Source organism: Dendrobates tinctorius, unplaced genomic scaffold (genome assembly GCF_039654945.1).
Source record: "Dendrobates tinctorius isolate UK_male_01 unplaced genomic scaffold, ASM3965494v1 ptg000102l, whole genome shotgun sequence".
Taxonomy (NCBI): Eukaryota; Metazoa; Chordata; class Amphibia; order Anura; family Dendrobatidae; genus Dendrobates; species Dendrobates tinctorius.
In genome coordinates, this window is record NW_027361770.1 from 5,250,535 (window position 1) to 5,267,916 (window position 17,382).

Genomic DNA, 17,382 nt, shown 5'->3' on the forward strand with positions numbered 1-17,382 from the left:
AGGGGAGATGATTATTTGGTTAGAGGCTGTTGGGGTTTGGGGATAGCGAAGGAGAGTGAGGACTAAAGGAGCAAACACTGTGAGGGCATATGTAAACATGGTGAAGAAATAAGATAGGTTAAGAGAAACTAGGTGAAAGTAATAAGAATGGCTTACTCAGCAGACATACCCAAAAGAGACAGGTAGATAGAGTGAGGTCCTGACTACTGCCGAGACTAACTGCCGTAGTAATAACTGCATTTTCGCGATACTTTTGCTGCCATGATACTTATGCTGCAGGGAGACACACGTGCCTGACCCGCACACGTGCCCCCGTAGAAGGCATCTGAATATATAGGACTGAGTAGAGGATCAGGTGAGAGGGATTGTGGGAACTGATTTGGGATAAATTACCAATCAATTTCACAAGCTGTTGTGCAAATGGAATAGACAACAGATGGAAATTATTGGCACTTATCAAGACACTCTCAATAAAGGAGTGGTTCTGCAGGTTACAGACCACATCTCAGTACCAATGCTTTCTGGCTGATGTTTTGGTCACTTTTGAATGTTGGTTGTGCTTTCACACTTGTGGTAGCATGAGACGGACTCTACAATCCACACAAGTGGTTCAGGTAGTGCAGCTCATCCAGGATGGTACATCATTGTGATCTATGGCAAGAAGGTTTGCTGTGTCTGTCAGCGTAGTGTCCAGAGGCTGGAGGCGCTACCAGGAGACAGGTCAGTACACCAGGAGACAGGTCAGTACACCAGGAGACAGGTCAGTACACCAGGAGACGTGGAGGGGGCCGTAGGAGGGCAACAACCCAGCAACAGGACCGCTATCTCAGCCTTTGTGCTAGGAGGAACAGGAGGAGAACTGCCAGAGTCCTGCAAAATGACCTCCAGGAGGCCACAAATGTGCATGTGTCTGCACAAACGGTTAGAAACCGACTCCATGAGGATGGTCTGAGTGCCCGAAGTCCGCAGATGGGGGTTGCGCTCACAGCCCAACACCATGCAGGACGCATGGCATTTGCCACAGAACATCAGGATTGGCAAATTCGCCACTGGCACCCTGTGCTCTTCATAGATGAAAGCAGGTTCACACTGAGCACATGTGACAGATGTGACAGAGTCTGGAGATGCCGTGGAGAGCGATCTGCTGCCTGCAACATCCTTCAGTATGACCGGTTTGACAGTGGGTTAGTAATGGTGTGAGGTGGCATTTCTTTGGAGGGCCGCACAGCCCTCCATGTGCTTGCCAGAGGTAGCCTGATTGCCATTAGGTACCGAGATGAGATCCTCAGACCCCTTGTGAGACCCATATGCTGGTGCGGTTGGCCCTGGGCTCCTCCTAATGCAGGACAATGCCAGACCTCGTGGCTGGAATGTGTCAGCAGTTCCTGCAAGATCAAGGCATTGAAGCTATGGACTGGCCCGCCCGTTCCCCAGACCTGAATCCGATTGAACACATCTGGGACATCATGTCTCAATCCATCCACCAATGTCACGTTGCACCACAGACTATCCAGGACTTGGCGGATGCTTTAGTCCAGGTCTGGGAGGAGATCCCTCATGACAACATCTTCCGACTCATCAGGAGCATTCTCAGGTGTCGTAGGGAGGTCAAACAGGCACGCGTAGGCCACACACACTACTGAGCATCATTTTCTTGTCTTCAGGCATTTCCACTGAAGTTGGATCAGCCTGTAATTTGATTTTCCACTTTGATTTTGAGTATCCTTCCAAATCCAGACCTCCATGGGATATTAATTTTTTATTTACATTGATCATTTTTATGTTTTCTTGTTCTCAACGCATGCCACTATGTAATGACTAAAGATTTGCAGCTGAGATATTTCATTCAGTAATATCTACGATGTGGTATATTAGTGTTCCCTTTATTTTTTGGAGCAGTGTATATAATATATATACTGTATGTGCTCTGGCAAAACCGCTGCAAAATTTTCAGTTTGTCTGATATTTCTCTTTATAGGTATATTTTTGAGTAAAATGTAAATTGCTCTTTTATTCTACTGACAATGTGTCTTCGAATTTCCAAGCAATAAATTTTGTAAATTTTGTTATTTTCAGGAAATGAGAAATGATCAAAATAACAAAAAAAATGCAGTGCTTGTAGTCCTCAAATAATGCTAAGAAAACAAGTTCATAAGCATTTAGAAACCACAATACTAATGTTTTAACTCAGGAAGATTTCAGAAATCAATATTTTATGGAATAACCATGATTTTTAATCACAGCTTTCATGCATCTTGGCCTGCTTTCCACCAGTCTATCACACTGCTACTCCTGGTACAAAAATTTAAGCAGTTCTTTGTTTGATGGCTTGTGACTATCCATCTTCCTCTTGATTACATTCTTGATGTTTTCAATGGAGTTCAGGTCTGGAGATTGGGCTGGCCATGACAGGGATTTGATGTGGTGGTCCTTCATCCACACATTGATTGACCTAGCTGTGTGGCATGGCACATTGTCCTGCTGGAAAAACAGTCCTCAGAGTTGGGGAACATTTCCTGAGCAGAAGGAATCAACTGTTTTTCCAGTATAACCTTGTATGCGGCTTGATTCATACGTCCTTTGCAAAAATTAACCTGCCCAGTTCCAGCCTTGCAGAAGCATCCCCAGATCATCACCGATCCTCCACCAAATTTCACTGTGGGTGCAAGACACTGGCTTGTACACCTCTCCCGGATTCCGTTTATCCATTCGATAACTAGGTATTTGGCAAAGCTGAAAATTAGACTCATCAGAGAAGATTACCTTACTCCAGTCCTCTATGGTCCAATCCTTATGGTCTTTGGCAAACTTCAGCCTAGCTATCCTTCGCTTCTCATTGATGAAAGGCTTTTTTCTAGCTTTACGTGTCTTGAGCCCTGCCTCTAGGAGCCTGTTATGAACTGTTCTGACCGTGCACTTCACCCCAGCTGCCATTTACCATTCCTTTTGTAGGTCACTTAATGTCATCCTGTGGTTGCTGAGTGACATTCGAATAAGATGACGGTCATCCCTGTCAGTGGAGAGTTGTTTTCGCCCTCTGCCAGTCTGTAGCTTTGTTGTCCACAATGTCTGCTGCTTGACCTTGTTGTAATGGACTGCCGTCTTAGAAATTTTAAGGATGGACGCAACATGACGCTCACTGTATCTCTCTGCTCGCAAAGCCAGAATTGAGCCCTTCTTTTTCTCACTCAAGACTTTTCTTTTCAACTCCTTTGGCATGGATAAAAGTTATTTTTTCATTCCTATTACTTTTGACATATTACTAGCACTTGTTTTGCCATCCAGCTTGTCCTATTGCAAGAGGATTGTGAACACCACAGCAGGTTTTTTTTATACTTTCTTTCGTTAAATAGATTTGGTTCAGGTGATCACCTAATCAGAAGCACAATAAGTAGAATGAGGTGTACTCTGGTTGGATTGCAACTGACATTGGAATCGAATGGCTGTCGGACATATAGAGAAGCTGATTTTTATATAACTGTGCAGTGGTCTCTTAATTTTTGCCAGAGCTCTTCTCACATATTTGGCATTTCTGAAGCGATGAGAGCCTGTCTAACTTACGGGTGTCAGTTTCCAGAAGCACGGGCTGGGCATTACGTACTGGTGTCTGCAATGTACTGTTCAATAGAATGGCAGTTTGAAATTTTTGCTCGGCAACATTCATTGCTGCTTGTTTCTGGAAAATACCCATGGAGTCAAAATCTGCACTACACCTGTAGATAAATTCCAAAAGGAGGCAAATAGTGCTCTATTCCTCTCAAGTCTCTCTGTATGGCTAAGTAGCACTGTACAGCCACATATGAGGTATTGCCATGTTCAGTAGAAATTGTGGGACAAACTATGATGTCAGTTTTACCCACTTATTGTGTGAAAATGTAAAATCTGGTGCTAAAACAAAATTTAGTTGTTAAAAATGTATTTATTTTTTCTTCACTGCCCAATGGTATAAAATTCTGTGACACGCCATGGGTGTGTCAATATCATCACTGCACTCCTAGATGAATTCTTTGAGAGGTGTAGTTTGTAAAATATGGTGACTTATGGGGGTTTCTGTTGTTCTGGCATCTTGGGGGCTCTGCTAATGTGACAATGCACCCTTAAGCCATTCCCTTAAGCCATTCCAGCAAAATCTGGACTCCAATATACCGCCTCTTCTCTTCTGAGCTTTGCACTGTGCCTCAAAAGTAGTATTCCCCCACATATGGGGTATCGGCTTACTCAGAAGAAATTGCGCAACAAATAGTATGGAGCAATTTCTCCTGTTACCCTTATGAAAATGCAAAATTTAGAGCTAAAAGAAAAGATTTATCTGGGTAAAATGTGATTTTGTTTTATTTTCGTTGCTTAACATTATAAAATTCTGTGAAGCACCTGTGGATTGAAGGTGCTCAATACACATCTAGATAATTTCCCTTAGGGGTCTAGTTTCCAAAACGGGATCATGTGTTGGGGGTTTCAATTGTTAAGGCACATCTGGGGCTATCCAAACATGATATGGTGTCCGTTAATTATGCGAGCAAGTTTTAAATTAAAAAAATGGTGCTGCTTCCCTTCCGATCCCTGGTGTGTGCCCAAACAGTAGATTTCTCTCACTTACGGGGTATCGTCACGCTCAGGAGAAAATGCACGACAAATTGTATGGTCCATTTTCTCCCCTATTGCCCTTGCAAAAGTAAAAAAATAAAATAAAATAGATCTAAAGGTAAATTTTTATGAAAGAAAAGTAAATGTTTATTTTTTCCTTCCACTTTACAAAAATTCCTGTGAAGCACCTGAAGGGTTAATAAACTTATTGACTGTGGATTTGAGGACCTTTAGGGGTCCAGTTTTTAGAATGGTGTCACTTTTGGGTATTTTCTGTCACCCTTTCTGTCTGCCCTGAAAGTCACTTCAAATGTGAGGTGGTCCATTAAAAAAAATGGTTTAGCAAATTTTGTTGCAAAAATGAAAAATTGTTGGTCAACTTTTAACCCTTAAAGCTTCCTAACAAGAAAGAAAAAATCAGAATCAGTGGGATCTATTGAAACACTCCAGAGTTATGACCTCTTAAAGTGACAGTGGTCAGAATTGTAAAAATTGGCCTGATCAGGAAGGTGAAAACAGGCTTAAAAACTGAACTATTATATTTTCCGTTTTTTAGTCCTTTTAGGGGATTTGAATAGGCGGTCTCTAATACTACAGTAATCAAGATTGAAATTGAAACACCAAGAAGGATAAGTAGTGGAATTATGAAAAATCACAGGATCGCGTTGAAAATTGCTTCCTAGGACTCTTTAGAGCAATGGTCCCCAACCTTTCTGGCCTTGAGTGCCACATTCAGCCTTGAGAGAGATGGTCGCGAGCCAAATTTAGGTCTAAGAGGTGCGAGCCAGATACCAACCCCTCACAGTAGCAACACAGAACCCCCATTACAGGTATAATGACAGCCTAAGCTTTTCCACAGAAATCACACCGAATCAGTATACCAAGATCCAAAGGGTCTCACAATATCTCCATCCAGTATTCTCTCATCAATCAATCCCTCAATACTGTTGCATCCAGCTTCAAGCAACTCCTCTGACAGCATGATCCGGTCTCCAGCTTATCATACTTAAATTATCTCCAAACACCCAAGGCCAGAATATGCAGATTCAGATTTGCTCTTCTGTGCAGGGCTACTCACAAAATTCACCATCTGGAGACCTACTGTTCATAGTTGTTTGCTAGAACTGGTGCTAATATACCAAGCTGGCAGGCAGCCACGAGCCACACATCATGAGATGTGGCTCCCGAGCAACAGGTTGGGGACCCCTGCTTTAGAAAAGTGGCCATACCACCATGCCAAGTTGTTTAAGTCCTTGTACTTTTGCTTCTTGTGGCTCTCATACGTGGCACTGAATAAATCAAGATATTTTCAAAGTGTTTTTATTTACCATTTGCATGTCATGAGCATGTCTATCAATCCTGTGATTTCCACAATTCCTTGACTTTACCTTCTTGGTATTGCAATTTTAACCCCAGGAGCTTTTCTCGGTTTTGAGTTTTCATTTTTGCGGGACAAGTTGTACTTTTGAACAACACCATGGGTTTTACCATGTCGTGTACTAGAAAACAGGAAAAAAATTTCAAGTGCCGTGAAATTGCAAAAAAAGTGCAATACCACACTTTTGTTTTTTTGTTTGTCTTTTTTGCTAGGTTCACTAAATGCTAAAACTGACCTGCCATTGTGATTCTCCAGGTCATTACAAGCGCATAGACACCAAACATGTCTAGGTTCTCTTTTATCTAAGTGGTGAAAATACATTCCAAATTTTGTTTAGCAAAAAATAATAAATTTGTGCCATTTTCCGAGACCCGTAGCATCTCCATTTTTCGTTATCATGGGTTGGGTGAGGACTTATTTTTTGCACGCCGAGCTGACTTTTTTAATGATACCATTTTAGTGCAGATATGATCTTTTGATCGCCCATTATAGCATTTTATTGCAATGTCGTGGCGACCAAAAAACTGTAATTCTGGCCTTTCGAATTTTTTTCTCGCTAGGCTGTTTAGCGATCAGGTTAATCCTTTTTTTTATTGATAGATCGGGCGATTCTGAACTCGGCGATACCAAATATGTGTATTTGATTTTATTTTTATTGTTTTATTTTGAACTAGCTGAAGAGCCCGGCGCTGCCCGGGCATAGTAACTAACTGTGGTTAGTTATAGCAAATTATAATTATCCTCCATCCCATAGTCCCGTGCCCATATACCCATCATACATATCCACAATCCCATAGGCCCGTGCTCATATAGCCATCATACATATCCTCCATCCCATAGTCGAGTGCCCATACCCATCACACATCCTCCATCCCATAGTCCCATGCCCATATACCCATCACACATCCTCCATCCCATAGTCCCATGCCCATATACCCATCATACATATTCGCCATCCCATAGTCGAGTGCCCATATACCCATCACACATCCTTCATCTCATAGTCCCATGCCCATATACCCATCATACATATCCTCCATCCCATAGTTCCGTGCCCATATACCCATCATACATATCCGCCATCCCATAGTCCCGTGCTCATATACCCGTCATACATATCCGCCATCCCATAGTCCAGTGCCCGTATACCCGTCATACATATCCTCCATCCCATAGTTCCGTGCCCATACACCCGTCACACATCCTCCATCCCATAGTCCAGTGCCCATATACCCGTCATACATATCCTCCATCCCATAGTCCAGTGCCCATATACCCATCACACATCCTCCATCCCATAGTCAACCATTATGACATCCTAGTGAGCGGCGGGGCTTGCAACCTATGATGACATCAGCGTCGCCATGGCAACCATTATGACATCATAATGAGCGGCGGGGCTTGATACACACACACACACACACACACTTTTTCCCCATTATGTAAATAGGGGCAAAATTGTTTGGCGAATTGGAAAGCGCGGGGTTAAAATTTCGCCTCTCGGGGTCCAGACGTGTGACTGTAGCTGTGACGGTGCGGATGCCAATCCCGGACATACACATATACATACATACACACACTTGAGCTTTATATATTAGATGGGGGAAAGAGGGGTGATTTAAACCTTTATGTATTTTTTCTATTTTTAAAAACATTTTTTTTTTGCTTTTGGCATGCTTCAATAGTCTCCATGGGAGACTAGAAGCTGCCTCTACCCGATCAGCCCTGCTACATAGAGGCGATGAGCAGATTGCCTCTATATAGCAGATTTACTCACTTGCTATTAGCGCTGACCACAGGGTGGCGCTCATAGCAAGCCGGTAGTGACAAGCATAGAGGTCTCCTGTGAGCGTATTTCCGGCGTGCTTACCAGGAGCGCTTGTTAAATGCCACTGTCAGCGCTGAGATCTCATCTCCTGAGATATTGGTGCCGAGATCTCCATCTGCGCATGCCCCGTCAGCCATTTTCACAAAATGTTGGCAGAGCCCCCGCACCACCGAACAACAGCAGCGGCGCAAATCAGAACACCCTCTCATCTCCGCCTGCGGCCTGCAGCAATGCTCCACTCTTGCCTCATCCAGCAGCGACCCTGGGACCCCGCTTCATCACAGCCACCACCCCTGTTAGACAATAAGACTCATGTATTATAAGAAGCACCACCATTTTATTAAAAAAAAAGTTGTTTTTCTTATTTTTCTCCTCAAAATTTGGGGTGCGTCTTATAATCTGGTACGCCGAGCTGACTTTTTTAATGATACCATTTTAGTGCAGATATGATCTTTTGATCGCCCATTATAGCATTTTATTGCAATGTTGTGGCGACCAAAAAACTGTAATTCTGGCCTTTCGAATTTTTTTCTCGCTAGGCTGTTTAGCGATCAGGTTAATCCTTTTTTTTATTGATAGATCGGGCGATTCTGAACTCGGCGATACCAAATATGTGTATTTGATTTTATTTTTATTGTTTTATTTTGAACTAGCTGAAGAGCCCGGCGCTGCCCGGGCATAGTAACTAACTGTGGTTAGTTATAGCAAATTATAATTATCCTCCATCCCATAGTCCCGTGCCCATATACCCATCATACATATCCACAATCCCATAGGCCCGTGCTCATATAGCCATCATACATATCCTCCATCCCATAGTCGAGTGCCCATACCCATCACACATCCTCCATCCCATAGTCCCATGCCCATATACCCATCACACATCCTCCATCCCATAGTCCCATGCCCATATACCCATCATACATATTCGCCATCCCATAGTCGAGTGCCCATATACCCATCACACATCCTTCATCTCATAGTCCCATGCCCATATACCCATCATACATATCCTCCATCCCATAGTTCCGTGCCCATATACCCATCATACATATCCGCCATCCCATAGTCCAGTGCCCGTATACCCGTCATACATATCCTCCATCCCATAGTTCCGTGCCCATACACCCGTCACACATCCTCCATCCCATAGTCCAGTGCCCATATACCCGTCATACATATCCTCCATCCCATAGTCCAGTGCCCATATACCCATCACACATCCTCCATCCCATAGTCAACCATTATGACATCCTAGTGAGCGGCGGGGCTTGCAACCTATGATGACATCAGCGTCACCATGGCAACCATTATGACATCATAATGAGCGGCGGGGCTTGATACACACACACACACACACACTTTTTCCCCATTATGTAAATAGGGGCAAAATTGTTTGGCGAATTGGAAAGCGCGGGGTTAAAATTTCGCCTCTCGGGGTCCAGACGTGTGATTGTAGCTGCGACGGTGCGGATGCCAATCCCGGACATACACATATACATACATACACACACTTGAGCTTTATATATTAGATGGGGGAAAGAGGGGTGATTTAAACCTTTATGTATTTTTTCTATTTTTAAAAACATTTTTTTTTTGCTTTTGGCATGCTTCAATAGTCTCCATGGGAGACTAGAAGCTGCCTCTACCCGATCAGCCCTGCTACATAGAGGCGATGAGCAGATTGCCTCTATATAGCAGATTTACTCACTTGCTATTAGCGCTGACCACAGGGTGGCGCTCATAGCAAGCCGGTAGTGACAAGCATAGAGGTCTCCTGTGAGCGTATTTCCGGCGCGCTTACCAGGAGCGCTTGTTAAATGCCACTGTCAGCGCTGAGATCTCATCTCCTGAGATATTGGTGCCGAGATCTCCATCTGCGCATGCCCCGTCAGCCATTTTCACAAAATGTTGGCAGAGCCCCCGCACCACCGGACAACAGCAGCGGCGCAAATCAGAATACCCTCTCATCTCCGCCTGCGGCCTGCAGCAATGCTCCACTCTTGCCTCATCCAGCAGCGACCCTGGGACCCCGCTTCATCACAGCCACCACCCCTGTTAGACAATAAGACTCATGTATTATAAGAAGCACCACCATTTTATTAAAAAAAAAGTTGTTTTTCTTATTTTTCTCCTCAAAATTTGGGGTGCGTCTTATAATCTGGTGCGTCTTAGGCTGGAGTCACACTAACCTGCGCAAAATACGGTCAGTATTTTACATGCGTAATACGGAAGAATGGCCCCTAAACAGTGCTCCATATGTCATCCGTAATCAAGGTGTGGTCGCGTATTTTGCGCATGTCTGCATCCGTATGGCATCCGTATGGCGAGATTTTCTCGCAGGCTTGCAAAATGGACATATAATGGAGCCCTATGACAGGGTTTCTAACAGAAACCAAAGAATAGATATAGACACATAGAATGCAGGTATATATATATATATATATATATATATATGTATATTCTATGTGTCTATATCTATTCTTTCATTTCTTTATTAAACCTGTCAGTGTGAGTTTACTGTATCGCGCACTGAATTGCCGGCTTTGCTAAAAGACACCTGGTGCGTATTTCTCGCAAGTCACATGTGTGGTCCGTGTGTAATCCGTATTTTTTGCGCACCCATAGACTTACATTGGCGTACTATGGCCGTAGTACGCTGACAATCGCAGCATGCTGTGATTGGCACGGAGCCTAGAATACGGATGAGAAATATACGGCTGGTGCGAGGGACCCCATAGAGAATCATTGATCCGTGTCTAATGCGTGCTTTTAGCGCCTCTCACTCGGCCGTATTCCTCGCCAGTGTGACCCCGGCCTTATACTCAGCAAAATATGGTATTTAAAGATCTTACAATGTAATTTTCTGTTTTTTATTTTTAGATTGTCTCTCACAGTTGAAGTGTACTGATGATAAAAATCACAGGCCTCTCCATTTTCTGTAGGGTGGAAAAATTGGGAGGAAAGTATGGGTGCATCCTATAGTCTAAATGTAGCTTAACGGCTGCAGTGGAGCGTTGTCCTAGGGTCGCTGCTAGTGGCAGTGGCAGGAATGGGGCAATGCTGCAGATCCCAGGCTGGTAGGAGGGGGTGTTCAGCGATGCGGGCAGGCTCTGCTGACATTTTGTGAAAGCCTGGAGCCTTCAGGCATTACATGGTTATCAGTGCGGTGGACTTTGGGGAAAAATGGCCGCCAGAGGCGGCATGAGCACAGATTGATATCTTGGGAGGTGAGATTTCAGTGCCAAGATGTCAATCTGCGCATGTGCCACATCCGTTGGTATTTTCAAGAAGTCCACCCCATTGAAAACCTTGAAAAGTGCAGGGGCTCCTGGCTTTCACAAAATGTCGGCAGAGCCCCCGCACTGCTGAACACCCCCTCCTTTTAGCCTGGGGTCCGCAGCATCTCCACACTGCTACCACCTGCTTCCTTCAGCAGTGATTCTGCCTCCTAAGATTCAACTGCACCGCAGCTGCCACCCCCAGTAAGCTACCGTAAAAGTGGACTATAAGACACACTACCATTTTCTATTTAAAAAAAAATGTTTTCCTGTTTTCTTCCCCAAAATTTGGGGTGAACCTTTAATGCACAAAATACGGTATGTATGTATGTTAAAAAAAATATATTTATATATATATATATATATATATATATATATATATATATATGTATACATGTATTTTATATTAAAGAGAGTGTCTGGGCAAATTTATGATTTGGATGTGTGTATCTAGGTAGCGGAACAGAATGTTGGCAGTTTGTAATATTCTCACTGTCAGAACTTTGCAGAGTTGCCCAGATACCACACTTTGTCATGAGACTATACTTTTTCCAAAATCTAGAGTATCTGACCAGTATGTGGGCACTTGTCTTCCTACTCTGAGGCTGATCATCACAACTAGTCTCCTGCTGATCCTCTTGTCAGTTGCTCTGCTTCCGTAAGTCAAGCACTGGAAGCTCTTCAATAGGTTGATATGAGTGTAGTCAGTCTGTGTGGAGCCCAGCAGTGCAGAGACAGTCGTTGGTTGCTGACCTCAGCATAGGTAGTGACTGACTTGACCTCAGTCAGATTAATGAAGTATTGAATGTGTAGCTCACAGCAGTTGGTGACAGTCATCCCCACTGCTGCTGCACTCTACACTGTTACATATACTGAGAATGGGGTGGGTTAGGGTGTTATTACAATCGATGTGCTAGGTGGGATGTTATTATTAGATGAGCTCTATGTCGAAGTTCAGGTTGGTCAGACTTGTTGTGCAAGTATGTTGGTATGATCACTGTGCTTATGGCCATTCCCATGCCCCCCCTCAAAAAAAAAAAAAAAAACAAGAATGGTAATAATGAAAATTGCTCCACTATCTCATAATTGGTAATTATTTTCTCTAATAACAGTGGAGAAAACTCCTTTAAACTTTAACTGAAACTTTTTTTTTTCCAGAGAATCTTTGGAGTGCTTACAGTCAAAAAGGATCTATTGTTGAGCGGAACCAAACATCATCTGCTACAGGAGCAGGACAAAAAGCTTACAGTCAAAACTATGTCTTGACTGATATGATGACATATTTCACAATGCTTGTTGGGATTTACTTTCCTTCTGTAACAGGTAAAATTATTTTGGTAAGCCATAAAAACATGCATTGACTAATGCTGAGTGGAGTTGTTATATATTCAACTTTTTTATTTGAGGAGAGCTTCAGAAGATTATATTAATATAATATTGATATAATCTATTGTATAATTATTGTTATTATTATTGTCTTCATGCTGAAAGGCAGTTGACGACGCTTTTGTCATCAGTAGAAATTTTATAATTTTTGTATCCTTGAGATTATTTTAGTATCACTTTTAAGCAAATTACATATGAAAATAATTTTTATCCAATTTTTTAGAAATATCATAGATTTGTTATACTTTGTTTTTAAAGAGGATCTGTAACTTTTGAAAAAATTATTAAATAATACCAATACTTTGCAAAAATCCCTGATATCTCTTGATTCTGCTGCTCTCTTCTGTTTTGTGCTGCATCGCTCCTTTGCAGAAATAGTCATTTTTATTGTTTTTGGATTGCAATATCTGATTGCAGTTAAATTGGGCTTTTCTTCAGAGTCTTCTCTGGTGGCGTGCTTTTCATGTCTCCCTCCCATATCCTGCCAATCATAGGTCAGCAGCATGTGAGAGCGCCAGACATAAAATCCGCTGCCAAGCTATGTTTGACAGTCTGGGAAGTAGGGATGAAAGCGCATATGCCCAGAGTCTGAAGAAATGCAAAGATTTCACATATTGCACTCCAAAAGCAATGAATAACAATATCTCTGCAATGGAATGTCACAGTACAAAATGGAAGAGAGCAGCAGAATCAGTGGAGCTCACTGATTAGTATGTAACAAATATATTTTTATTTATAAGACCAATATAGACAAAGATATGTTGTATAAAGAAGTCTACAAATGAGGAAAAACATGTCTTTGGCTTCTATGATTTTTTTTAATTTGCAAATATTTTATTTTTCATAAGCACAATGTTCATAAACATATCACCAATCTATAAGGGACCTTAAATAAGGAAAAACACTGTTGCCATCATATACAGAAAGGAGGGTGTGTTATAACTATACAACCTGATACAATGGATACAAAGTACCCAAAACACACCACTGGAGAAGATATATAAAAAATATAATCTTTATTATCAATATTATAAGTACAATACATCCAGTAACAAAAACATGAATCAAGGAATAAATAAGACATGTATGAGGAGACAGTCAAGAGAAGGATAGTACTCAAGTACAATAGTGTCATGTCGGACACTGTTCACACCAGGGTGTCCGGCAGACAGCGGTAATACCCTGTTGGGTATTCTGTTCCAGTCGGGATAGGGTTAACCAGGTTGTCATGCTGGCTGAGGGCTGAGCCACGCCCTTGGTCTTTAAATAGTTCGTCCTGACTATGGGCGTCGCCGACTATAGCTTTAGCCTAGTGCTAGCAATACCGGTCAGCAGTGGTGGTGTTGGAGCATCTGATATCTGGTGCAGTATATCCCTCAGTGGTTCTTTCTCCAATCTGTTATATATATATTTTGTTGCCCTTGCACATTATTGTATTCCCTTGTGTATTAACTGTGAGGTGTTTCTTTTACCCCTGTCCATACGTATTTGTGGGGTCTGGTGTCTGGTGCCCTCACTGGGTGGAGGGTGGTGGGTTCAGCTTAGGGCTGGACAGGAGACAGGGACAGGGTGGAGGCTCAGGCAGGCACACCTTCAGTGTAAACCCTGGGTAGAGGGACAGACAGGGTTCCCCTAGTCTGAGGGACATCGCAGGGGTCCCGGGGTTTTTGCCTAAAGTAACCTAGGCATACCATGACATTATAGTCGGCCCAAATAATAAAGTGAGAGAAAAAAAAAAGGTAGGGAATATAGGGGTTACTTACTATGGATCCTATACTTTCCCTAACCAAGCAGCTGGAGGCTCTATCCATACAGGTCACTGAACTCAGGGGGGCGGTCCAGCAACAAGGTCTGTCAGCTCCTGCAGTACCTGCTGAGGCTGCAGCCAGGGCAGTTGAGCCCAAGTTTCCCCTTCCTGAACGATTTGCTGGTGATCGTGGTAAGTTCACGGTGTTTCGTGAATCATGCAAATTGTATTTCCGTATGCGTCCACATTCCTCAGGTAATGAGGCTCAACGCGTGGGCTTGGTGATTTATTTGCCGAGTGGTGACCCACTGGCCTGGGCCTTTTCACTCCCTTCAGACTCACCGGCATTTGAATCTGTAGATTTTTTTTTCTCTGCTCTGGGTTTGATCTATGACGATCCGGATAGATTAAACTTAGCAGAGTCTAAGATACGCTCACTGCTACAGGGTGATCGACCAGCTGAGGATTACTGCACGGAATTCCGGCGCTGGGCGGTGGACACGCAGTGGAATGACCCTGCGCTTAGAAGTCAATTTTTGCATGGGGTTTCTGGAAGGGTTAAACAGACTCTCCTAATGTACAAGACTCCCGCCTCCCTGGAGGCTGCGATGGCACTTGTAGTACGCATAGACCGACGTCTCCGTCAGGGGGCGCTGGTTTCGTTGCCTCCGGGAGGTGGGGGAGTGGTCGGTGAGGTTGCCGCGGGTGAATCCGTGGAAACCATGCAGATCGCTGGTATAGCACAGTCACCGAGTAACAAGCCTAAACGTCCTTGGCACAGAAGGCAGGGGCTCTGTTTTTTTTGTGGCAAAGGAGGACATTTTATTAACGCTTGCCCCCTGGTACCTAAGAAGGGCGCGCCGGCGGAAAACTGATAGGCTCAGAGGGTTTGGAGGAGTCTAGTCTGAGCCTTTGTGTATCCTCTGTCATGGTTTCCCAGTTTATGCTCCCTGCTAGGGTGGTACTTGGGGGGCAAATGCTCTCTATTACAGTATTTATTGATAGTGGCTCAGCTGCCAATCTCACTGATGAGAGGTTCGCGCATACAGCGGGATTTCCGGTGGAGAAATTGCCGAACCCCATCCGGGTGGTTACCATCAATGCTTCCCCATTGTCTCAAGGGGAGATCACAGAGTGTGTGTTGGATATACAACTCCACATTGGAGTATTACACTCAGAGCGGGTAACTTGTAAGGTGCTTAGTAACTTACCGGCTCAGATGGTTCTGGGCTTTCCATGGTTGTCAATGCATAATCCTGTTATTGATTGGAAGACCCAGGACATAATTCAGTGGAGCAGGGAGTGTCAGGAGAGGTGCCTGGCTACATGTATTTCCGCTTTGACCCCCAGTATCCCGGAGCCGTTGCTGGACTATGCGGATGTATTTTCTGAGAAGGGTTGTTCAGAACTACCACCGCATCGCCCCTATGACTGTGCTATTAGGTTGAAACCAGGGGCCAAGTTACCTAAAGCTAGAATGTTTAATATCTCAGGTCCCGAGAGGCTAGCTCTCAAGGAATACATTGCGGATAGCCTGAGCAAGGGTCATATTAGACCTTCCTCTTCTCCTCTGGCTGCTGGCTTCTTCTTTGTTAAAAAGAAGGATGGCGGTTTACGCCCGTGTCTGGATTTCAGAGAACTCAACCAGATTACGGTCCGTGATCCTTACCCTATGCCACTTATACCCGATTTATTCAACCAAGTGGTTGGTGCCAGGTGGTTCTCCAAACTGGACCTCAGGGGGGCGTACAATCTTATAAGAGTCCGTCAGGGGGATGAGTGGAAGACAGCGTTCAATACCCCTGAGGGTCACTTTGAGAGTTTGGTAATGCCGTTTGGGTTGACTATGGCACCGGCGGTCTTTCAACACTTCATCAATGATGTCTTCTCTCAGCTGTTGGGGAGGTTCGTTATAATTTATCTTGACGACATTCTCATTTTCTCTCGCGACCATGATACACATATAGAGCATGTTAGACAGGTTCTGCAGTTGCTCAGAGAGAACAGGCTCTATGTCATGCTTGAAAAATGTGTGTTTTTCGTACAGGAGCTACCGTTCTTGGGTTATATAATCTCCGCCTCAGGTTTTAAGATGGACACCGCAAAGGTGCAGGCGGTACTACATTGGGATCGGCCTGATAATCTTAAGGCGCTTCAGCGATTTCTTGGCTTCTCCAATTACTATAGGAAATTTATTAAGAACTTCTCTATGATTGCCAAACCACTGACTGACATGACTAAGAAGGGTACCGACTTTTCTGACTGGTCTGAGCCTGCGGTACAGGCGTTTGAATTCCTCAAGAATAGTTTTGCCTCAGCGCCTATTCTGGTGCAGCCCGATGTCTCCTTACCGTTTGTCGTGGAGGTGGATGCGTCGGAGGTTGGAGTGGGGGCTGTACTGTCTCAGGGCCCTTCTTGGGCCAAGTTGCATCCGTGTGCCTTCTTCTCCAAGAAGCTGTCGCCTGCGGAGCGTAATTATGATATTGGCAAGAGGGAATTATTGGCCATCAAATTGGCATTTGAGGAGTGGCGACACTTCTTGGAGGGGGCTGTTCATCAGATTACTGTGATAACCGACCATAAGAATTTGCTTTATTTAGAATCTGCTAAGCGCCTGTCCTCCAGACAGGCTCGCTGGGCATTATTCTTCACCCGGTTCAACTTCATTGTTACCTATCGACCTGGGTCGAAGAATGTTAAGGCAGACGCTTTATCCAGGTGTTTTCCGTGTGGAGAGTTATTTGAAGAGGCGGTGCCTATTCTCCAAAAGGGTGTGGTGGTATCTGCCATCACGACAGAGATTGAGGCAGAGATTGCGGAGGCTCAGGAGGTGGTACCGCCGGGGTTGCCTGCTAATAAATCTTTTGTGCCGCTACATCTACGCTCTAGAGTGTTGGGCGAACATCACGACACAGTACTGGCAGGTCATCCAGGGGTTAAGAGCACTCTGGAACTGGTATCGCGTCGTTTTTGGTGGCCTAAAATCCGGCAGGATGTGGCCTCATATGTGGCTGCCTGTACCACGTGCGCACGGGCCAAGACTCCTCGTTCCCGTCCCGCTGGTAGCTTGCAGCCTCTCGGGGTGCCCAGTAAGCCATGGACTGAGATTTCCATGGATTTTATTACTGACTTGCCCGCCTCGGCAGGGAACTCGGTCATTTTGGTAATTGTTGATAGG

At 44.1% G+C, this 17,382-nt stretch overlaps 1 protein-coding gene across 8 annotated transcripts in view; it reads left to right on the plus strand.

The window, feature by feature from the left end:
- The window catches only part of SLC12A7 (solute carrier family 12 member 7), a 745,935-nt gene that overhangs the window by 354,234 nt on the left and 374,319 nt on the right, over positions 1 to 17,382 (plus strand). For all 8 annotated transcript variants that reach the window (XM_073587687.1, XM_073587689.1, XM_073587686.1 and 5 more), the window contains one exon: positions 12,230 to 12,394. In XM_073587687.1, the coding sequence (XP_073443788.1) occupies positions 12,230 to 12,394 (165 nt within the window). The remainder of the gene's footprint in view (positions 1 to 12,229; positions 12,395 to 17,382) is intronic.